Source organism: Bubalus kerabau, chromosome 9 (genome assembly GCF_029407905.1).
Source record: "Bubalus kerabau isolate K-KA32 ecotype Philippines breed swamp buffalo chromosome 9, PCC_UOA_SB_1v2, whole genome shotgun sequence".
Taxonomy (NCBI): Eukaryota; Metazoa; Chordata; class Mammalia; order Artiodactyla; family Bovidae; genus Bubalus; species Bubalus kerabau.
The window spans coordinates 103,006,317-103,030,628 of NC_073632.1; the positions used below are offsets into that span (position 1 = coordinate 103,006,317).

Sequence of the window (24,312 nt, forward strand, 5' to 3'; positions counted from 1 at the left end):
TGCCGTTTCCTCTGGCAAATCACGGGGATTCCGCTCCCAACGCCAACCCTTCTTCCCCCTCTTGCCTGCGCTAAAAACAAAGTGCAGGATGCCGCCTCTGAAGTTTGACCCGTCTGGACCATTAGTAGGAAGGGGTGTCTTTTCGTCGTCACACCTCTTCAAGGTTGGAAAGGTGAGGTTCTTCTCGCCTTGTGGAAGGAAATTAGGGTGACACAGCCCTGTCGGGGGCGGATGTGACTTACCTGCTAAAGGGCCGTGGTGATCAGAAAGTCTTGAAACACTTCTTGTGGACAGTCAACTCCCCTTACAGGGAGCTCGGCCCTGGGTTTCTCCCCCTTGAGGGCTCTCCTCCTCTTTGTATTTTGCAGTAGTGCGGCAGCACCTTAAGGATACCTAGTTGGGCAGGTTCTTTAAAAAAAAAAAAAAAAAGCAGGGAAAATAATTTGTTCCTGAGGTTTTGCAGAATGTGAAAATTCAGCTGGGGGTCCCTTAGCGTTGTGTCTCAGGTGTCCATTTCTTGGAGTTGAGTTCTTGCAGGCACGGCCACTGGGAGTGGTGCTGTGGCCCTGGAGGATGCTCACCCTTGGAGCCAGGCAGCTCTGTTTGCTGGGTTTTGGGGTTGGGATGGATGTGAAGTGACAGGGCACCTTGGCACCTAGCCGCTGCAAACAGGAGGCGGCCTCCTGGACTGGCGATCTGGCCGGGTGGTTTGGAAGCTGATCCGAACATTGTACAGTGATAGCCACTGCTTGTGTTGAGGGGATCTCAGCCGTCCCTTCTTATTGATAGTTTACCGTTGTGCATGTAAGTATATGAATAAATTTGTATAGCAAAATCTAGTGTTTAGTTCCTGAATTATGGCGTAGTACTTAATTTGTGTGAGAGTGGTGGAGGATGTGAATTTCCTTGGAGAATTTTAAGTGCTCTATTTTAGTAAGTGAAAGTAGCAGTGTTTCCATGTGATGGGGGAGGTGTTGACCTCTAGAGTTAGAAGTATGTAATTCTGAGTTAGGGATATAGGGAGATATATAGGGGGATTTTTTTTTTAAACACAGGGGAGCTTTATGACCTGGGAGAAGAGTAGAGAGCCAGTTACTTCCTGTGACTGAGAAATAGTAATGAATTTACTACTGTTTATTTTAGAAATGACTTCATTTAGAAAAGATGTATCATATTGAACTTCCTAGTTTTCATATGGAGTTGTGCAAGTGCAGTTTGTTTATTTATGTTTTACCCACCACAGCTCCATACTTTGGCCACCTGATGCCAAGAACTGACTCATTGGAAAAGACCCCAATGCTGGGAAAGATTGAAAGCAAAAGGATAAGGGGATGGCATTGGATGAGATGGCTAGATGGCATCAGTGACTCAGTGGACATGAGCAAACTCCAGGAGATAGTGAACGGCAGGGGGGCCTGGCGTGCTGCAGTCCATGTGGTGGCAGAGTCAGAGATGACTTAATGAGCAACACCACCAAAATTCTGGAAAAAAGTTTTTTTTTTAATCCATGAAAGGATACATGGTTCATGAAATCTGTTTTACACTGAACCATCCCCAGTAAGGAAGGAACAATGACAACACAGCAGCCTTCTTTCAGGATGCATTTCAACGCTCTCGCTGTGGTGGTTTTGAGGACTGAATGAGAAGCCCAGGTGGTCTTTTGATCTTGTTGAAGGTTCACTGAATATCCAGATTTCTAAAAGGTTTTTCGAGTGCCTACCGTGCACAGGGCTAGGCTTGGACATTGTTCTTCATCTGTTTCACTGCATTTACAATATCAGTTATAGACTGTTTCCTGTTCTCTTCTGTAGATGGAGAAAGACTGAAGATAGATTGAGTGACCCAACTATGCATGTGGTTCATCACATGCATTAAAAAACTGAGTAAAACTTCTGTTACGAAATGTTTTGATTTAGTTATTTCATTGGTTCCTAGTTAGGACCCTGGGAAGTATTTTCAGTATTACCAAAAGCTTTCCCCAAATTGTACATTTGCCTTTAGTGAAACTGCAGGGAATATGTAATTTAGACGTCAAATGTCTTTTAATTTGGCTGGGGTAATGTTAATTTAGTCAACTAAACGTTTAAACATATTAAACATTCTAAGTTTTTTGTGATGAAATATGCATAATATAAAATTTACTATGTTAAGCATTTTTAAATGTAAGATCAGTGACATTAAGTACATTCACCTTGTTGGGCAGCCATCACCACCAGCATCTCCAGAACTTACTCATCTTCCTGAACTGAAACTTGCATCCATTAACTTCCATCCTAGTCTGTCCTCCTCCTCCTCTACTCCTGACCACCACCCTTCTACTTTCTTTTTCTAAGTGTTTGACTACTTTGCTGCTGCTGCTGCTAAGTCGCTTCAGTCGTGTCCGACTCTGTGCGACCCCATAGACAGCAGCCCCCCCGTTGACTACTTTAGGTCCTTCATATATAAGTGGGATCATCCAGTAATTGTCCCTTTGTGACTGGCTTATTTCACTTTACATGTTCTCAGGGTTCATCTACTACTTCCTTTTTAAGGCTGAATAATATTCCATTGTGTGTGTGTGTGTGTGTGTGTGTGTGTATATATATATATATATAACATTTTGTTTATAAACATCCTAAATTTTAACACCAAATGTTAGCAACCAAGGAGCTTTCATGATGATCAAGAGCTCTCACTGAAAATTATAGATACCTTTGTTTAATGAAAACAAAATCAGATTAGTTGTTTTTCTGTGCTCAGTACCTTTAAAAATATAGGAACAGTGGGGGATAAAGCTAAGATGTACATTGTATCCTTGGTGGGTCCTGTAATTTCCCTTCCATGTGTATAGTGACACATGGTGTATCTTTCTGAAATTTGCAGCTGATGCAGGTGATGTTTTTGTTTCCTACCTAATATAGTGATGATGTATATGGAAGAACATGAAGGACTTGTCCTGAGGTATAGAGTGTATGGTGGTGGTGGTGGTTTAGTTGCTGAGTCATGTCCGACTCTTGAGACCCCATGGACTGTAGCAAGCCAGGCTCCTCTGTCCATAGTATTCTCCAGGCAAGAATACTGGGGTGGGTTGCTATTTCCTTCCCCAGAGGATCTTCCTGACCTAGCAATCGAACCCTGGTCTTAACCTGCATTGTAGACAGATTCTTTACCGACTGAGCCATGAGGGAAGCCCTATAGATTGTATGCTATGCTAAGTCACTTCAGTCGTGTCCGACTCTCTGCGACCCCGCAGACGGCAGCCCACCAGGCTCCCCCGTCCCTGGGATTCTCCAGGCAAGAACACTGGAGTGGGTTGCCATTTCCTTCTCCAATGCATGAAAGTGAAAACTGAAAGTGAAGTCGCTCAGTCGTGTCCGACTCGTCGAGACCCCCGTGGACTGCAGGCACCAGGCTCCTGCCCCCATGGGATTTTCCAAGCAAGAGTACTGGAGTGGGGTGCCATCGCCTTCTGTATAGGAAGGTTTATTTCCCTTTGTTTACCACTTTCTAGGGCTCCCCAGGTGGTGCTAGTGGTAAAGAACCTGCCTGCCAACGCAGAAGACATAAAAGACGCAAGTTATCCCTGGGTTGAGAAGTTTCCCTGGAGGAGGGCATGACAACCCACTAAAGTATTCTTGCCTGGAGAATCCCATGGACAGAGGAGCCTGGGAGGCTACAGTCCACGGGGTCGCAAAGAGTTGGACGTGACTGAAATGCCTTAGCATACCACTTTTTAAAATCATGCATTGGTTCCCTGACATTCTCCAGTGGGGATGGAGGAGGGTTCTTTTCTGTCTTTTTTTTCTTCTTTTTCTGAGGATCTTTATGAACTTCTGTGTTTTAGCGTATATGATGTGTTTGAGTTCATTTCAATTACTGTCCTTTTGATACTCAAATTGCCATATCTCCAGTCAGATAGACGTATTCAGGTTGGCTCCGAGTCCTTATGACAGACCTCCAGTGGCTTGTAGTAGCTTTCTTGCTTTCTGGTGTGACGAAATGTTCCAGGCTTATCCTGTACTCTTCCTGTTCCAAGGGAAGGGAAAGTAAATGATCAATAAATATGTTAAAATGTTCAATTTTACTAGTAATTAAAGAAATGAAATTAAAAGCAAAAATAAGGGACTTTCCTGGCACTCCCAATACAGGGGGCACAGGCTCGATCTCTGGTTGGGGAACTAAGATCCTATATTCCACGCACTGCAGCCAAAAAAAAAAAAAAGCAAAAATAAAATACCATTTGTAATAAACCAAATGTTTCTCCCTCAAATTCTTATGTTGAAACCCTATCCCCCAGTGTGCTGGTATTTGGAGATGGGGCCTTTGGGAGGTAATTAGGGTTAGGATGGCGCCCTCATGATGGGATTAGTACCCTTATAAGAAGAGACAGACACCCAGAGAGCTCACTAACCCTTTCTGCAATACTTCCTTCCCCACCCCCACCATGTGCAAAGAAGGGGTCATTTGAGCCTATAGCCAGATGGCAGCCACTTAGAAGCCAAGAGAAGAGTCTCAAATGAAATCGACCTTGGCATCTTCATCTTAGAGTTTTCAGCCTCCAGAATTGTGAGAAATAAGTTTCTGTTGTTTAAGCCACCCCAGACTATGGTATTTTTTAATGGCAATCTGAGCCAACTAAGACACCATTTTTCAATGATTGTGTCGGCAATATAATTTAGACTCAATTTAGACCTTAATGGATGTGAAACAATTTGGTAAAGCTTAATATAAGGTATTATATTATTATGATTACTTCTGGTATGCCTCCTCTTGGTAGGTAGTCTTAATATTTGGGCATTTCCCAGTTTGGAATGGGAATAAGGATGATAGTAATTCTCAGTGCTGGTGAAGATGAAGGAAGTGTGTACTCTTGGTCACATTTATATGTAGATTTATAAACTGATGCACTCATTCTAAATAGCTACTTAGAGTGTAGAGTGTTAGTCACTCAGTCATGTCCTACTCTTTGTGATCCCATGGACTGCAGCTTGCCGGGCTCCTCTGTCCATGGAATTCTCCAGGCAGGAATACTAGAATGGGTAGCCATGCACTTCCCCAGGGGATCTTCCTGACCCAGGGATCAAACCTGGGTCCCCTGCATTGCAGGCAGATTCTTTACTATCTGAGCCACAGGGGAAGTCCACAATAGCAACTGTTATGTATCAGAATGTAAAATTCGCATTTAACTCAGCAATTCCATATTTGGGAATTTATCCCGAAAAATAATAGGAAAAGTTAACAGATATGTATATAGTAAGAACTATTTACTGTATGCAGTTATTTCATAAATAATCTGAGTAAAGAACTCATTAGGGTACTTTGCATGCATTGAAAATAATGATATGTTTGTATTAACCAGTCTGGAAAGATGCCCATTATAAATTATTGAGTGAAAAAGGGAGGTTACAGAACTGTAGGCATAGAAAATGCTGGACAACTAGGCTTTGGAGGCCAAGAATCATACCTATGAGAATCTAGGCTCCAGGGACCGCTTAGTGAGCAATCTGTTTCAGGTACCATGGTCTCAAAGACAGCACCCCCTGATTTCATTCTTGTGTCATAAGATTTCATTTTTCTGGAGAGAGAATATGATCAGCCTTGTTAGGTAATTTGTCATTTGCTCGAAGTTGACAGCACCACAGAGATGGAACTTGTTTTTAGAGTCCAGGAATCAACAAGGTAGGAAAGCTTCTTGATGAAAGTGAAAGAGGAGAGTGAAAAAGCTGGTTTAAAACTCAACATTCAAAAAACTAAGATCACGGCATCTGGTCCCATCACTTCATTGTAAATAGATGGGGAAACAATGGAAGCAGTGACAGACTTTATTTTCTTGGGCTCCAAAATCACTGCAGATGGTGACTGCAGCCATGAAATTAAAAGACACTTGCTCCCGGGAAGAAAAGCTATGACAAACCTAGACAACATATTAAAAAGCAGAGACATCACTTTGCCCACAAAGGTCTGTATAGATAAAGCTATGGTTTTTCCAATAGTCATATATGGATGTGAGAGTTGAACTGTGAAGAAAGCTGAGCGCCGAAGAATTGATGCTTTTGCACTGTGGTGTTGGAGAAGACTTTTGAGACTCCCTTGGACTGCAAGGAGATCAAACCAATCAATCCTAAAGGAAATAAGTCCTGAATATTCATTGGAAGGACTGATGCTGAAGCTGAAACTCCAGTACTCTGGCCACCTGATGCGAAGAACTGAGTCATTGGTAAAGACCCTGATGCTGGGAAATATTGGAGGCGGGAGGAGAAGGGGATGACAGAGGATGAGATGGCATCACCGACTGGATGGACATGAGTCTGGGCAAACTCCAGGAGTTGGTGATGGACAGGGAAGTCTGGCGTGCCACAGTCCATGGGATTGCAAAGAATCGGACAGGACTGAGAGACTTAACTGAATCAAAGGTAAGTTGGGGTGCTTTTTTATTAAAGAAAGGGATGATTCCAGGGAGACAAGGAGATAGACACCTGCTTCACATTCAAGTGGGGCTTCCCAGGTGTCGCTAGTGGTAAAGAACCTGCCTGCCAATGCAGGAGACACAAGAGACTCAGGTTCGATCCCCTACAGAAGGAAATGGCAACTCACTCCATTATTCTTGCCTGGGAAATCCTATGGACAGAGGAGCCTAGCAGGCTGCAGTTCATAGGGCTACAAGAATCTGATACAGTCATGACTACACCACCACCACACATTCAGGTAAAATTAAATACATTCTTTGATCAGAAACATTGAATTAATTATTACATCTACATAAAAGACTACAAACTCGGATAAACTTGGTCTTTCTTTTCTAACTTTTGTTTTTGTCATGTTAGAACCTATACAAGTGGATCAACTCTATTTGATTTCTATCTTTCATAGAAAATAATGGGTCAAAATTAAAATTTTGGATTATTCATGGATTTTAAAAATTATGCTGTTTTCTCTTTAAATGTGGTTAATTCAAAATCAGGTCTATTTCTCTGATGTCAGCAGGCAGAAATAGAAGTCTTTGCATTTGTATGGTGGCAAGGATACCCACCTTTCAGAGAAAGAGTATTTTTAGAATAGAATGGAAAAGTAGTGTTTATGGAAAACCTCCAAAAATAATGGAATAGTAGATTGTAGAGTGTAGAAAATTATTTTGTAGGTGTGCAGAGGTCTGTGCAGATAATATAGCCTTACTTGAACATCTTTCTCACTGTTACTATTTTTAATCAAAAGCACAATTACAGCCAACATGGAAAGAGCTTTGAGAAAGATAACACACACTACAGTTTAAGATTCACAAGTTCTCACTTTTTAAAAATTAAAGACTTAATTTAGACCTTAACGGATGTGAAAGGATTTGGAAATGCATAATAGAAGTTATTATGTTGTTACAGTTATTTATGCTTTTTCTTTTTTGGTAGTCTTAATACTTGGACATTTCCTCCCTGTTTGGAATGGGCATGGTAGAGCTCCTGGGTTAAAGTTTTGGTTGTATGATATCTGTTCATGTCTGATTAAGACTAAGAAGTTGGCCTTTTTCAGAAATAATTTTTATGACAGCCTCAGCCTTTCAAGTCTCAGCTGTTGATCCCAAGCTTTTTACTAGTTGGGACACTCAATTCTACAGGCTCTTTGGTATCTGCCTTCTAAAAGTATTGCTTAGTGTTTTCAAATTCTACTGAGATATAGAGAAATGTCACTGGGTTCAGAATTTTTTCATCCACATTGAATGTTTCTCTGACCAGTTTCTTGCAAACAATAAAGGGAAGATTAGTTTAGACTTCCAAGGCAGTTACACATGATGTGTGTCTGTTAATTTTAGCCTCTGGCAAGAGAAATCAAGAGTCTTATGTAGAACATACTTTGAGTACTGTGTTGTTGTCCCCATACTTAGCTTTCCTGCATCTTTGGCTTTTGAGAGTATATGGTACTGTCCTGGGGAAACACGTGGCACTGTCAGTGATAGCCGTGACAAAACAGTGTTGTCAGAGGCCCTCCACGAGGTCCTCTCCATGAGGACATGCTGGTTAGTACTGGAGTAGTTTTAATATTCCTGAAAAATTGATCAGTAGTGATGGTTCCATATGCTAAGAATATACAGGCTCATCTTCACCCATAAATCAGTTTCTTAAGCTTCAGACAGCCTCTTAGCTGGACGGGCAAATTCAGCTCCAAAGGTTAGAATATCAGAACATGCATGATAAGAAGTTAGGCTAATGCTGTGGATGAAAAGCCTGCACACCCAGAGCTGACATTTCAGCTGACATTTTAGTTACTGTATGTAAATGTTAAAACATCAGAAAATTTGTGTCTGTCTTAACATCTGAAAATTAACATCTGTCATATATAAGAATGCCTTAAAAAAAGTCATACCTGGAATTAACTTACCTGAAAGAAAGGAGTTTAAGGAGGTTGGATCATGGGACGGGTAGGTGGGTGAATGTGGCTTAACTCAGGTCACGTTTTCCAGTGCCTACCAATAGTTTGAATCTTTTTCATTTTTGTGCATGCCGTAAAGATGGCAATGAGAAACGAGAAACCCATGGCCCATGAAATGAGCAACCCAGTCTGTGCTTCTTATGTAGGAGGTTAACTTTTTAAAATTTTCTGATATCTGAATGATGAAATAAATTCTGTAATATTTGAAATGTTTGGAATAAAACACGGCAACTCTTAGTAAAAGATAGCTCACAGTTTGCTTATTCCAGTAGTAATAATTTTTAATACTTTGATGGAGTGAGTGTGTAAGTGGCATACACATTGCTTTGATTCCTCACCCAATGGTGATTCTGAGGGATTTGGGAATAAATAGAGTTGTGTCGGATTGGGGTGCTGCCCAGAATCTATCCATTGTGGCTTACTCAAGCATCAGTTCCCAACATTTTTGAATTTATAGCATCCTGGTTGTGTTTGATTTTGCATCTCCCTCCTCCTGACCATTCTTAAACAGCCATGACAGCCCAGATCTCTGTTATAAGTGGAGGGCAAAGTGCTGATATATGAAGTCCACAAATTATCACCATAATTCAATTTTATCTAATTATGTCAACCTTTAATTTTAACTTATCAGTACTGAACCTTTTCTGGAGGATTAACAAGCCGCATGATTACAGTGCTGTATGGAATAGAATTCTTTAGGTTTTTGATCAACTCATTAATGTTGTTTTGAAAAATTTTGTGATACAGTATAGTAAATAGGGGGCTTCCCAGGTGGTGCTAGTGGTAAAGAATCCTCCAGCCAATGCAGGAGATGTAAGAGACGCAGGTTCGCTGCCTGGATCGGGAAGATCCCCCGGAGGAGGAGATGGCAACCCACTCCAGTGTTCTTGCTTGGAGAATCTCATGGACAGAGGAGCCTAGTGGGCTACAGCCCTAGGTGTACGTAGCCTGTCTGAGGAAGGAGGCGTGCTGAGGGGCTTGGACTCATTCATAAATTAGATCATGAATGAGCTTCCAGAAGTTAAGGTTGAGTTTAATTCTTCTCTCTTTGTATCTACCTCGCCTTAAGCACTGTCTTAAGTACTTAGTGTTATTTTGAGAAGTGAACCGTCTCATAGCATAGGAAATTCTAGGTAAGTAGGGCAACAGAAAGTCTGCAGAAGGTTATATATCAATATGTAATATAATTATATCTTATATTGGAGAGTACAATCAACTGGGATGCAGACTTTTAGCTCCTATTATTTTTTTTTTTGCAAAGAACTCAGCCTTTTATTATATGTGTTCCTAAAGAGGTTGTTTAGTCAAAAAGACCAGAACCCATGTCATGGTCAGACTCTTCAGATTCTTTTCTGGGCTTCTGCTTTCTTGTTCTCACCCGGGGCAGCAGGGGTGGAGGGGGCAGGACCTCTGTCTGGTTCAGCACTAGCTGCTGGGGCAGGCCCACTAGCCCCCGCCTTGCGGGTGAGGTCCCCGATGTTGACACTGGCCAAAGCGTTTGCAAACAAGCCTGGCCAGGAAGGGCCAGTGTTTACACCGGCTGCTTTAACGAGGGCATTGATCTTGCCCTCCGTGACCATCACCTCTTTGTTGTGCAGGATGAGGGCCCAGTAGATGCAGACAAGCTCCAAGACGGAGGCCACGGTGTGGGCAAGTATTGAGGGGGCTGCTGGGCGAGGTGCTAGTCACCGGCTGAAGTGAGGGCTTCGCCCCAGCGCAGCCTGAGCTCCCTCCGAAGGATGAAGCGTCTTAGCAGCAGCTGTGGAAAGCAGCTCCTGAATTTTTATCTAGTTGTCTTAATCATGGTCACACTGTTGTAAGAAAAGTATTTTGTTTCTTGACCTCTATACTGTTTTATGTGTGAAACTTCAGTGTTCTTTTTGCTTAATTTTAATATGATAATATGACTTTACTTCTTAATATGATTCTAACTCTGACATAATATAAACTATGCATATATGAGGACATCTTTTTTTAAAAACTTTGCTTACTGGTTGACTTTTGCCTGTCCTCAGTCTTCATTGCAGTTCTAGGGCCTTTCATTGCAATGGCTTCTCCTGTTGCTGAGCATGGGCTCTAGGGTGTGGGCTCAAGTACTTGTGGCTCATGGGCTTAGAACCCTGCGGCATGTGGGATCTTCCCCGACCAGGGATCAAACCTGTGTCCCCTGCACTGGCAGGTGGGTTCTTAACTACTGGACCACCAGGGAAGTCCTGGGGACATCTTGAAAGAAATATATTCTTTCTTCAAATTCTCTAGTCCCCTTCTAAATTTAAAAGCACAAAAATAGCAACAACCAAAAGATTACTAAGATAGGTTGGTTCTAATGTAAACTACTTAGTTGTTGTAATATTTTATTTTTAAAAAGATGCTTTTCTTTGAATATGTGAGTCTTTCTAGAAGTCCAGGTAAATGGGGCTCCAGGTGGGAAGCGACTGCCCACCTGTGGTGAATGCTTTTCTGATTCCTTTTTTCTGATTGGCTGGTGCTGAAATTTAAATCTGGTTTTGACCTGTGGAGGTCTTTGCACACCTTAGTCTTCTCTCAGGATTCCCTCTTCTCCTTGTGGTTGGACCTATTTTCACTATTATGGGCACCAAGTAGGTAACCTTAACGTATTGGGCTCATAGAAGAAAAGAGTCGTGGATTCTAGAAGGGCACTTTGGGAGTGGTCTAAGAAGTTAACTGGAGTTCACTGCTTATGGGGAAGGCTGCACTGAAGTTCTGCTTTCTATAGCAGAGCCCCCAGGTGTTTTGGGTGGAGTGGTCAGAGGTGGTGGGTGGAATGGGGAAAACATGTGGTTTAAGGAGCCAGATTCGAGTTCGGACGTATGGATCTGAGTTGTGTGAAAGCAGATGGAGCACTTAGGCATGTGGCCTTTTCTTTCTTTTACTTAAAAAAAACTTTACTATATTCTGTATATGTATCCCTCTTCTTGTGTATCAATGATTTCCTCATTTCTTGGTTGCTTTTCAGTTCCAACTCTGTTCATAGTACATCTTATGTATAAAAGTTCAAATTTTCTATGTAGTCAAATCTATCTTTTTTCCATAGTTTCTGCTTTGATCATTTGTTTAGAAAGTCTTTATCTGTGGAGTGCTTTTCTTTCTTTTAATAAAGCAGTCAGGTGTTTTAAACTTTAAAATAAGCTTTTAATCTTGGAATAATATACAGAAAAGGTACAAAGATACTTTGTACAGAGAGTTCCTTAGGCTCTTCACCCAGCTTCCTCTGATGTTTACCATCACATAGAACTATAGAACATTTGCCAAAACTAAGAAGTTAACATCAGTGCAAGTGCATTGTCATTAACTTAAGCTCTGGACTTCCTTCCAGTTGCACGAATGTTTTCACTGATGTCCTTCCCAGGGTACCATGCTGCTTAAGAGGGGCGAGTTTTGAAGAGGCAGGACCACACATGGCAATGTGTTCTGTGAAGTAGGTGAGCTCCAGACACTGCACTTGTGTGAAATGTGGCAGCTTTATGGTTTACAGAATTCTTTTACACACACATAATTTAGATGGAAAATATTCTTTTTAAAAAAAATTTATTTTTGGCTGTGCGGGGTCTTCGTTGCTGCGTGCGGGTTTTCTCTGGTTGTAGTGAGTGGGCACTACTCTGGAGTTGCGGTGTGCAGGCTTCAGTAGCTGCCGCACGTGGGCTCTAGAGCCCAGGCTCAGAAGTTGTGGTACCTTGGCTCAGTTACTCTGCAGCACGTGGAATCTTCCTGAATCAGGGATCGAATCCAGGTCTCCCACATTGCAGGTAGATTCTTTACCCCTGAGCCACCAGGGAAGTCCGAGGGAAAATATTCTTGATTGTCAGTCTTATTAGACACACCTGCTCCTAGAAAGCATGTGTCTTGGGAGTGTCTTCTGCATTTGTGTGGCCATGTGGGCATAGAAATACCTCTGAAACTGTCCACACTGTTTCATTGTCATGTTTTGTCTGGTCTTCACAGCAACCCTACACATTAGGTTAAGCGTGTATTTTCATGTAACTGGAAGGAAGTCTAGAGCTTAAGTTAATGACAATTCCCTAGAATGTCTTTGCTCTCACACTGTTACCTCGTTCTTTTGCCTGGACTGGAGTGAAAAATCATATGTTGTTGATTTTTTTAAGTCTCAGAAAGGTGCCCTCACCATGAGGAATCGTTGCAAGTTCCTCGACATCAAAGTAAGCCCAGAATATCACTCTTTCATCCTCCAGAAATGTGGTGCTAGGCACTGCCAGTCTTCTAACTTTATTGCCCAAATGGTGTTGTATCTAATGAGGAAAAAATGTGGTTGGCATAGACGAACACATGTTTTACTCTTTAGATGGGTTTGAGACTCTCTGGGGCTTGCTCGCCCATCTCTACCCCACCGTGAGTGGAGACAGATGAATGAAGTCAGAGGTGGGGAGGGCAGACAGGAAATCAGGTGTAGAACACAAGGCATGTTGGGTGACTCCATGCGCACACTGCCTGATAAAAATAGAATGGCAGGGAGGCCTTAGGTGCCTCTGCACTTGCTATCTGTAGGCATCATGACTCAACGCCTTCACGTGAGTTGGGCTGAGCTTTCTCGTGGGCGACCTCTGGCTTCTGCAGTGCATTCAAATCAGTCCCCTCTTCTGACTGAAAACACATTTTCTTAGCCTTTTCTGACTTGTGAAACACCACCACCCTGCCTTTCGATTTAGAAAGCAGTGAAAATGTGATTGCCATGCATGCTTGAGGAGAAGAAATCAAAGAAAAAGCTGAGAAGAGTATCCTGAGCTGGTTTTCTGCAGACCCCTGACATTCTCTGTAGCGTTATTCTATTCTATCTCAACTCTTAGAGAAAATCAGTAAGTCACGTTGGAAAACCTCCACCCAGGTCACAAGTAAATCAATAGAAATGTAATTTTTAAAGCACATGGCCATTAGTAGATTATATACCTGCTTCAGTTTGGCCAGAATTAGCCTACCCACACCCTCCCCACCTCAGAGTTTTTCTTGGTGGCTTGTGACTTTTTCTATGAGTTTTAGTTACAGTCATTGCTTTTACAAAGCCTTTTTTTTTACATCAGCTGTTTTGTCTGGTCTTCACAGCAACCCTACACATTAGGTTAAGCATGTATTTTTCATTTTATCAGAAAACTGAGGTCTGGGGTATGCTCATGGCCTTGTAACTGTTCAGCAGAAGTCTTGGGACAAATCCGCACTTGCTGATCGAAAGCCTGCATCTCTTCTCTTCTACCCTGTGGCCTCCCCTCCAGCCTGTTGGCACTGGTGTTATAGACACAGGTGGGCGAGGCCAGTGGCGGTGTCTCTTGGTGACAACCGGCGTATCTTTCAGACTGGTAACTAGCTGCCCCTGTCCTTTTTTCGCTTTGTAGGGGATCTGGGGCTTTGTTCACATACCCTCCCTGTCTGCATGACTCTGTCCCAGCACAGGGGTTTGTCCTGGTCTGTGTCAGCCGGTCATGCTGGTCCTGCTCACTGCCGGTGACTGCTGTGGGGATAAGCATGAGACCTAGTTCTGTTCTACCAGGAGGTTCTGGAAAACTTCTCAGTCTTAAAATGACAGCAGTAGGAAAGATAGCTCTTGTCTTCTGAGCATGGTCCTGGCTGAATGTGGTGCCTGGAGTTGCTGCAGCCGTGTTGCCTCAGTCTGAATGTGAAGCTGGGGAGAGGACAGAGCTGAGAAGAGAGCAGAGTTTCTCAGAGTCCAGCCCCCACTGCTTTTGGACTTCTCGTATGAAATAAATTTCCCTCTTGTCTGTGTGAAGTAAATTTCCCTGTTGTATAAGGCAACCTGAGTTGAGATTATCTGTTACTTGTACTGAAAGACATGCTGTTTCATTCATTCATAATTGTGAAGAGATTTGATCTGGTCAGAAGATCAGAGATTGCTTCCTTGGGGAAAGGCACAGGCCTTGGTGAGAGAGATCCATTTTGTGTTGGGCCTTGTATCCCATGCTTAAAGGTTTTGGTCTTTATTGCAGGAGCAGAGCCATTGAAGGGTTTCATTACTGGAGAGTGGCAGGAGAACCACGAGCTATAGTTCATTCAAGCTGCCGCTACTAAAGAAAACCATGGCTTAACATTCCAAAGAGTCCTGTTTGATTTGCTGAGCAGGCAAGGAGCAGTCAGTGGTTAAGGCCCTGGTGATTAGCACATGTGTCCACAACACACAGAGGAGCATCTCTGCTTGGAGTCTGATGAAGGCAACAATCTACTTTTCCGTTTCTCCCTCCTTGCTATTGTGTGTGTGTATGTACACATGCTGCATGCACAGAGGCAGCTCTCATGTTTTCTAATTTAGGCATAATTTGTGAACAGTCTCGCATTCTCTTAGTGTTTGATCATTTAAGTTAAAAAAAATTGCAGCTAAGAAGTCTGTGTTGGAGTTACAAAAACAAGCTGGATGGTTTCATTGTAAATAAAGTGTTAAGGATGTATTAATGTGTCTGAAAGCGAACTTTTAGCATCTCCAGAGGTTTTTCTCCAGGTTTGGTGGAGTAAGATCTGCTCTGATTCTCATACATATGGATACATTAGAAAACTGGATTCTGTCCCAGTGTAATCAGGCGGGGAACCAGCCTGAACTGCAGAGTGGAACTGCAACGAAAGCTGCAGTCTCCTGTAATCATATTAGGATGCGATGTGGTCCCTCTTTATGTTTATTAATTAGTGGAGTTGTAATGAGACTCCCCCCCTGCTTTGAAGGATGCTGATCAGTGGGCATCTGGGTGGGAATGGAGTTGTGTTTGGGAGCCTTCTGTGTGCAGGTGGGAGGGATCAGTGTTTCAGGTGGTGGCAGGTGAGCTTCCCGCCAAGTTGGCATAATGGGAACAGGACTCTTCTGGGTTGCCATCTGTTTGTGGCTGATAGGAAACCAGCAGTGACTTCTGAGGAGTTTATGTTGAAATACTTAGGAATTAGAAATAGTAAGATCATGCTGATCAGGTCTTAGGAGGTGGGGGAAATAGACTGTGGAGTGAGTTTTCATCACTCCTCATTTTAGGAGAAAGCGGCCTGGGTTCAGCAGTCCCCACTCCCACCTCCCCGAAACCACAACTCTATTCTCCCCACTCAGACAACCTCTCAGGTCACTCCAATTCTGTCCTGAGTTGCCCATGGTAAGGGGACACGTTATTTACATGCCTGTCGCAGGTAACACCATGTGTGGTGTTTGTCACAGGGTGGGGGGTTCAGGCTGTCTCTGTCACTCTTGATGTATCATGTTTTTTTTGTTGTTGTTTTAAATTGTGGTAAAACATGCGCAGTGTGTTTTACCATTGTAGCTCTTTGGATTGTGTACAGTTCAGCAACAGTCCAGTTTCACAGCTGTGTGACTGTCATAATGGGTCATGTTTTCACCAAGTACTTTGATGTACATAAGAAATAGTGGATGTTTCTTCTCTGTTTACAAAATGTATGCGTAAAAACCATCAGTTTGCTCTGTCTGATGGGTGTCCCTCTGGTTTTAAGCTGGGGTTTGCTTCCCTTTTGCATGGGAGTTGACTTGGTGGGTTAGAGGTATTGTGCCTCTGTTTCTCTGGGTTGGCTTTGCTGTCTGGCAGCTGGGAAGCTCTGCTCTACAGGCACAGTGGTTTGTGATGCTGTTCTCTTGTGAAGCAGGGGTGTGGGGTAGGGAGTAGCTCACTTCCCTTTGAGCCTGGCGTTACCCGTTGGTTAACTGGAAGAGCTGACCTCGGGTGGCCTGCTGCGGATGCATGAGGCTGCAGGCAGGCATCTGCTCAGCCACTGCCACCAGCACAGGTGCTGAGGCACTGCCTGCCTCCCTCTGACTTGTAGACCCTGCTGGGTTCCCTCTGCCTCCTGCAGGCTTCTATCTTGTCTCTGAAAACAGTCAACAGAAAGGACCATGGAGTCTGCTGTCGGTTAGGGGACTCTTGGTTACAAGTAAGAGAGATCTAAGTGAACTCAGTCACACATGAAAGGAGATTGGAAGGATTTCGGGCTGTCTCTGCAGGGATACAGCTGGACTACAGACCAGGACCCAGAGACTGGAACACGCTGTTCCAGTGGATGGGCCTGGGAAGCTCTTTGCTTCTTTCTGTCCCCATCTTTAGCTTCCCTCAGTGCTTCTGAGTTTTCTGTTACAGACCAGTGTCCCCTACTCCCCGGTCCATGTGGCAGAGCATGGCTGTCAACACCCCTGTTCTTCATGTCGTGACTAGAGAGTGTTTCTCTGTTCCAGCATTTTCTGGGAAGAGCTGATGAGGGGTCACGGAAAATGGAACCAGGCTGTGAATGTTCCTAGGCAACTTGGCATTCAGATTTAAACAGAAGAGTAAAACCCCAGATGAAACCAAAACAAAATATTACCCACCCCTACTACTCGACCAACAAAAAAATCCAGTAAGTTGAGGAGATGAATCTGATAAACAAATTCTGGAGTTGCCTTTTTAAAAATTAAATTTCTTTTTTAGTGAAATGAATTATTAAAAAAATTTTTTAGTGAAATAAATTATAGCCTGTTTTTCTGTCAGCATTGTTTGAACTCAGAGAAATTGTGGCTGAAGTTTAATTAAGTGGGGTAGCTTGATGTGGGAGATATGTTCCTGAAAACTTGAGTATAAATAAAATATTTTAAATTAAATCATATTTTTAATATACAAGGAGAGTCAGTGGTTAAGGCTCTGATCCCCTGATATCAGAAGGGATCCTTTTGTGATTTTTTTTTTTCTAAAATCCAGTAATTTTAACCCTGTGAAACTGAATCTTCCTATATCACATTCACTAGATCAAGGTGTACCAGTGGATTATTCATTTTTGCTGTCGTTGTCTTGTTGGGGTTACTGGTTCATTGGCACATCGAGTACTCCACCGATTTCTGAAGTTTTGAACAATAGCCCAAAGGATTATTAGTGGCCAAGTACAGTCAATTGCTCGGAGAAGGCAATGGCACCCCACTCCAGTACTCTTGCCTGGAAAATCCCATGGATAGAGGAGCCTGGTAGGCTGCAGTCCATGCTAAGGGTCGGACATGACTGAGTGACTTCACTTTCACTTTTCACTTTCATGCATTGGAGAAGGAAATGGCAACCCACTCCAGTGTTCTTGCCTAGAGAATCCCAGGGACGGGGGAGCCTGGTGGGCTGCCGTCTGTGGGGTCGCACAGAGTCGGACACGACTGAAGTGACTTGGCGGCAGCAGCAGTCCTCTTTTAGTTGTTTGGCTACACACGTAGGTCGTCCCCTCTATGAATCTGAGAGCCCTCTATGAGTTGGAATTAAATTGGGATTAAAATACGCTTCTGAATTGCAAAGCTGTACGCAATAATCCAGGCAGGTTCGAAAGCATCACCTAGTGATTGCAAGACAAAGACAGAGCAGTCTGATAATCCTGAGAGTTGTTCATAGTGCAATTCGAGGGTTTGGGAATTGGTCATCTCCTCAAGTGTGCAGGATCTGTTGTGTTTGCACATCAGTCACAAAGGTGGTTTATTATCCATTTGACTTATTAGTGTATTTAAAATGAAAACTCAAAACAGTTTTCCCCTCCTCAGAAAACGTGGGCTGTGAGGAAGCGTGAGTATTACTGGCTTTGTGGGGAAGGACATGATGAGCACCTGAATAAATGGTGCTGCAGTGGAAGACCACACCCTCTGGAAGGCTGCTCTGTCTGACATGCCCCTTGCTCTACTGAGTGTCCTACCTTCTGAAGGACATTTATTACTGCTTTAAAAGATTTATAAGCCCCTGGTATTCTAACGCAGTGCTAAAGGAGTCCTGCTGTTGAGTGAAAGTTGGGAGTGCTGCGTGTGGGTTATGGGAAACCCTTTATTCCATATGACCTTTTTCTCCTGCACACCATGGGGGGGATGCCTCTGACATGTCTTGTCTTAAATAGAACACATGCAACCATCCTTCTCTCTCAGAACTGCAGAGCTGGGATGCTCTGAGGACTGGGGAGACTCAGTGATTTCAAAACAGCAAGTTAGAATTAATACTGTAAAAACAGAAAAGCATTTACAAGAAGGCCAGTTTCATGTGGTGCCTTATGGCAACCCAGAAAGAATCAAATTAGTATTGTAAATTTGACAAAGCACCCCACCTTTTAGTTTATAAAGCACATTACATTCTTCAGAGCATTTTTATAAACGTTGTCACCTTTGATCTTTATAGTGTTGTCAGTAAAGGTGATAAAGAATGGAGCAAATTGCCTCTTCATTCACAGATGGGAGACAGTCTGGGAGCAGCTGTGCACCCTCAACTAACTAGCACTGCTGACCTGTCCTCTTCACATTTCACTTTTTCTGACCCTCCTTCCCCCCCCACCCCCCATTTTGGCTGCACCTCGCAGCATGTGGGATCTTAGTTCCCTGACCAGGGGTTGAACTCGTGCCCCAACAGTGGAAACTCGGAGTCCTAACCCATGGGCCACCAGGGAAATCCCTGAAGACATTTTTTATGTTACATTTATATTTGATCATTATAAGGAACTTTGAGGTAGGGAAGGATTAGGTAAACACATGGATTCATTCATCGCTTTAAATTGATTCTTATGTGTTTGGTTCTCCATTTTACTGAATTCTCTTAATAGTACTAATTTCATTCAATTCTGTTTTTCAGATGGAAAATTATATTATTTATAAATAAGGATGATTTTTGCCTCTTTCCATTTTTGTATGACTTTTTTTCCCTGTCATAATGCACTTCTTGGAATTTGTAGAGTGATACTGAATAACATTGTTGGTGAACATTTTTGGCCTAATCTTCGTGTTAGCCAAACTCCCTTTAGCACTGTTGATTTTAGTCACTTTCTGCATATTGCCGAGTTGCTTTTTGGAAAGGGGAACTGGTATTGAGTGTGTGTGTCACTTACAGCCACACCAGTGTTGAGTACCCAGAGTGTTGCCACAGCTCTTCCTAACCTATAGTTCTGTCATGTTAACATTAAATTTGAGTTTTGTCATTGGTTATTTCCTCTAAACATTCTGGAGTCCTTGAGAACAGCCACAGTTGACCTTACAGCTTTCCCTTCCTATTCCAAAGCAGCTTCAGTATGGAGTGGAAATTACTATTGTTATCCTGGCAACACAGTTTGGTGGAGAAAGTGTAGGCCTTGGAGTTAGATATCAAATCATAGCTCTGTCACTAATAGCCTGATATTTTTTTGATAAGCTTAACTTAAACTCTTTGAATCTTGGTTTAATCATTTATGCACTAGGAAGAGGCTTTGAATGTGGAAGAAGGCTCACAGTGGGCTCTTAGTGATGTAGAGGTCACTTCCTGATCCTTGCCTCTTCTCTGCCCAGTGGTTTATTAACATGCTAGGGCCATTCAGCAGGAATTGGCCAAGATTTTGATAGACTTTCATTTTATTCAGAGATAAGTTTTACTCCCCATGCCTCATGATTCTTTGTCCCTGACTTTCCCATTGAAGTCAGAGTGAATGATTATTTTTACATTTTTTAAAATAATTTACTTTATTCAAGTTTTTAAATTGCTTAATGGGTGCAATGTAAATAACATTACAACAGCAATATCTAGCATTTACTGAGCAACTATAACTGTGTGACAAGCAGGTAATTAAAGTACTTTGTGTATGTTCATTTAATCTTCCCAGCAATCCTTTGTCACAGAAGCTCAGGCAGGTCTCTGAGCTCAGGAGGGTGACCCAGACTGTACTTCTGGCCATCTGACTCCTGAGCTGTCCTTCTAACTGCTGCTGCCCTGGACTGCCATTGTGGCCTTGAAGGATTTGTTCCCTTTATTCTTTATTCCTAAAGCCCATTCTAGTATGTGTATGTGTGTGTGTAGAAACAAGTCTTCATTTTTGAAAAGGCTACATATTATGAAGTTAGATAGCAAGTGTCAAATATAGAGCACTTATATCTATTGAATATGTTAATTCTAATCTGTTAGACGTCATTAAGACCTTTTCCTTACCTAGGCAGTATAATTTGATTTATCCCCCTTGAAATTGCCATACAGATCTGAACGTCTCTACTATATGTCTAGAACCGTGGTTTAGTTTTGTCCTAGATTATTATAAAGTGTTTGTTATTGGGATATTTAAAAAAATATTAAAAATACACATAAATATTTACCATCTTAATCATTTTTAAGGTACAGTTCAGTGATATTAAATACACTTATAATGTCGTGCAACTGTGACCACCATCCATCTTTATAACTTTCTTCTTTCTGTAAAATTGAAACTCTATACCTGTTAAACAATATTCTCCCTGAAGCCCCTGTCAACCGCCATTCACTTCCTCTCTCTTTGACCAACCTAAATAGCTCAAATAAGGAATTGTATAGCACTTGTCTTTTGGGGACTAGCTTTGTGTCCCTAGCATAGTGTCCTCAATGCTCATCCAAGTTAGAACATGTGTCAGAATTTCCTTAATGTCTAAGACTGAGTAACATTTCATCATATGCATATACTACATTTTGCTTATCCATTTATCTATTGATGGACATTTGCTTCCATGTCATCATCTGGACTTGCTTGTCAATATGTTTCTTGTCAGTAAGTTCTCCATCCTTTGGCTCATGGTTAAGGTCTTTCTCTTGCTTTTTTTCCTTCACTGTTGCACTATCTCCTTAAGCTCTTACACTGACTTTATGTTGTCAGGATCAGTCATTCAGTCAAGATTGACTCAGCTCTGCCCCATTGCACTTCGTTGGCCTTCATTATAGCGTATCTCTTGTAACATTGACCTTCATGTGTTCCACCCATCCTCTCTGATGACACAGGGAGCAGCTCTGGGCAGGGACTGGATTTCATTGAGTTTCACAGTGCTGAGTCCCCACATGGGTATCTGGGCTTGGGTGGTGGGTGTCCCTTGGCTGCTTTTCTTATTTCCTATCTCACCTTGGACTCTTGCAGCTAAAATTAACACACGTCAGCTATCAATAAAACTGGCCACCGTAGTTTTCACCATTATATTATTTTCATTATTTATCCTCTTTGTCCCCAGAATTTCTCCCTGAAATTCTTGATTCTTCCCTGATGAAACTTCTCCTCAATTAGAGGTAGTTTTTTTCCTAGCTTCCATTGTGCCCAAATAGTGGCATCTTTCAAGGCTGTTTTCACTTTTATCTCAGTTTATGTGCCAGCCTGTTATAATCATAGACTGTAGTAGGTTTATTTAGTGTAAGCAGTCTGTGATAGTCCCTGTCCTATTTTACTTTTTCACTTGTTGCTTATCATGTGGTAATCACCAAAGTATTTGAATCTTCCGCAGGGGCATAGCTGTTCGGTTCCCCTTCCTCAGTGTTGTGTCATGAGGCCTTAATGAGGAGGATGGGAAGAGAAACCTCTAACCCACATATGCTTTGTGTCTTAGCTGAGAGAAAGGTTTTTGTTTTTGTTTTTTAATTGTATTACCCTTTAGAAATTTTGAAAGGAAGTTTTAATTCAGGTGTAACTATCCTCCCAAAATAAAATAAAAAGTTCTCAGCAGTTGGATTTTTTAAAGCTAGAAAGCTCCGAGAATGTATCTGTGTGGGGAAAGATTCCCACGTTTGGGAATCTAGGATTGTGCTTGAGCTGAAATAAAGCATGTGCGTCAAGCGTTGGAGGGGAAGGTCCTTGAAAGAATGAGCAGTGGAGACCTTAAAAGTATTTGCAGAAACAAAAGGTTAGAATCTTTGATTTTTAAAGAGAAATTTAGGAGTGGATTTTAGGAGTAAGATGGCTGAATTCCAAGAGATTAGCTCAAGAGTTGCTGCCCTCCAGGAGGTTACAGTTGGGGGCAGGAGGGGCAAAGCTACACCCACTAGATTTAATTCAGGGATGATGCTGAATGTCATATGATAGGATGGTGGATGTATTTCAGGCACCCGGAAGAGGAGTTTCTGCACTGGGGGTCACTGGTGGACTGGCGGCCACCATGGTTTTCACCATTATATTCTTTTAGTTATTTCTCTTCATTGTCCCCAGAAATGACTGTGATCTTATTAATAGCTAGGAACTTTTGCTTAGTCAAATAGCTCAGTTGGTAAAGAATCTGCCTAGATTGCAGGAGACCCCGGTTTGATTCCTGAGACGGGAAGATCCCCTAGAGAAGGGATAGGCTACCCACCCCAGTATTCTTGGGCTTCTCTTGCGGCTCAGCTGGTAAAGAATCTGCCTGCAGTGCGGGAGACCTGGGTTTGATCCCTGGGTTGGGAAGATCCCCTGGAGAAGGGAAAGGCTTCCCACTCCAGTATTCTGGGCTAGAGAATTCTACAGACTGTATAGTCCATGGGGTTGCAAAGAGTCAGACACAGCTGAGTGACTCTCACTTCACTTTGCTTAGTCTGGAAGATGATGGTATTAATAGTTCTTACTTGTTAGGTAGATACTTAATAATGAGCACAGTGAATGCAAACATTCCAGGTCCGGCCAAGGTGGAAGAACCAGCAAAGGAGACAGTGAAAGAATAGTCAAGAGGGAAGAGGAAGGCCGGCAGGGAGTTCCTGCCAAGATCTTACAGATGGGGAAGCGGGGACTCTGAGTGGTATAATGACAAAGCTGTCTGTAAAGTCACGGCTGAGGAGTGAGTGATGGAGTGTGCGTTCAGACACCGGAGTCCCCCCTTCTTAAGCTCTTCTGCTTCCGACATTTACAGGTATTACCACACCCAGTTACAATTTCAATGTAAAACAAAGAAATGTGACAGTGTAGTTTCTGTAACTTAATCTTCGGTTCAGTTCCTTGTGTCTGACTCTTTGCGACCCCATGGACTGCAGCATACCAGGCTTCCCTGTCCATCACCAAGTCCTGGAGCTTATTCAAACTCATGTCTATTGTGTCGGTGATGCCATCCAAACATCTCATTCTCTGTTGCTCTCTTCTCCTCCTGCCTTCAGTCTTTCCCAGCATCAGGGTCTTTTCCAGTGAGTCAGCTCTTTGCATCCGGTGGCCAAAGTATTGGAGCTTCAGCATCAGTCCTTCCCATGAATATTTGGGACTGATTTCCTTTAGGATTGACAGGTTTGATCTCCTTGCTGTCCAAGGGACTCTCAAGAGTCTTAATCTTAGGGAGATGCATAGCTCTCAGTATATGTTTTACATTTGTAGACTGAAAAAAAAATGCAAAGCCTATAATTTGAGAATTATGATTTATTTGGTGAACAAAACTGAGGACTTAGATCTAGAAGACAGCCTCTCAGATAATGTTGAGGGACTACTCCAAAGAGGAAGAGAGGAGTAGATATAGAGGGGTTTTTGCAACAAAAACCAGGTGGTCGGACCATCAAAGGATTACTGTTAATTAAGTTAATGAATTCAGCACTTTTCTCTGATTGGGAAGATGGCAGAGTCTGGGCTTATTGAAGTCGTTCCTTCAACACGCACCTTAACTATCTAGGGCTGATACCCTGCTTTTCTGCATCTGGGGGTGGTGGCTGCAGTGGCTGCTGGCTTGATGGCTGCAAGCCATTTGTTGACTGATGTATTAGGCAGGAAGTAGTTTTCATCCACATACTTCTTCTTAGCCAAAAGACTGAGATGTGATCAGTACATGTTTTAAATATAGAGAAATAGCTTATGGACTTTGATTCATGGGTTTTAGATGTCTGGGGGAACTCATGACCTGTGTTTGGGAATCTGGTCGAGCCTTGCCATTTTACTTGAGGAGAGATCAGACACCCTGATCTCTCAGGGATTTACTCCAGACCTCACTGGAATGGACTTCAGTCTACTGACTTTACTGCACATTGCCTTTGGAACACATGTTCTTTTATAGATAGTGTTGTAAATGGAAGTTAAGTAGAGTTGAAGTGAATACATAAGATGCTGTTAATAAAAATGCCCTCATCAGAACCACTGGCCTGACCTCCATGGGGCCCCATCCAGTGCCTTCATCCAGCCTGAACTCCCAGCAGACCTTCTTGCTCCGTTGGTAAGACTCCACCCCTTGTTGGTCCCCTCCTCCTCTTGCCTCTTCTTTCTCGGTTTCAGCTCCTCCGCTTGGTGTGG

At 42.7% G+C, this 24,312-nt stretch overlaps 2 protein-coding genes across 17 annotated transcripts in view; one reads left to right on the forward strand and one right to left on the reverse strand.

The window, feature by feature from the left end:
- The window catches only part of TULP4 (TUB like protein 4), a 221,772-nt gene that overhangs the window by 19,330 nt on the left and 178,130 nt on the right, over positions 1 to 24,312 (forward strand). The window contains exon 1 of one of the 16 annotated variants that reach the window (XM_055536092.1): positions 8,369 to 9,530. The exons of 6 other annotated variants lie outside the window; for them this stretch is intronic. The gene's annotated coding sequence lies outside the window, so the exon portion shown is untranslated. 9 more of the 16 variants (XM_055536094.1, XM_055536098.1, XM_055536106.1 and 6 more) reach the window with 9 other exon arrangements.
- On the reverse strand, positions 9,738 to 9,977 carry LOC129620211 (60S acidic ribosomal protein P1-like). The gene has a single exon (XM_055536112.1). It carries the CDS (start codon positions 9,975 to 9,977, stop codon positions 9,738 to 9,740), a length of 240 nt encoding a protein of 79 aa, XP_055392087.1.

Bases quoted from the DNA above. Each gene is read 5' to 3' on its own strand.
- LOC129620211 (XM_055536112.1), bottom strand. From the start codon at position 9,977: ATGGTCACGGAGGGCAAGATCAATGCCCTCGTTAAAGCAGCCGGTGTA.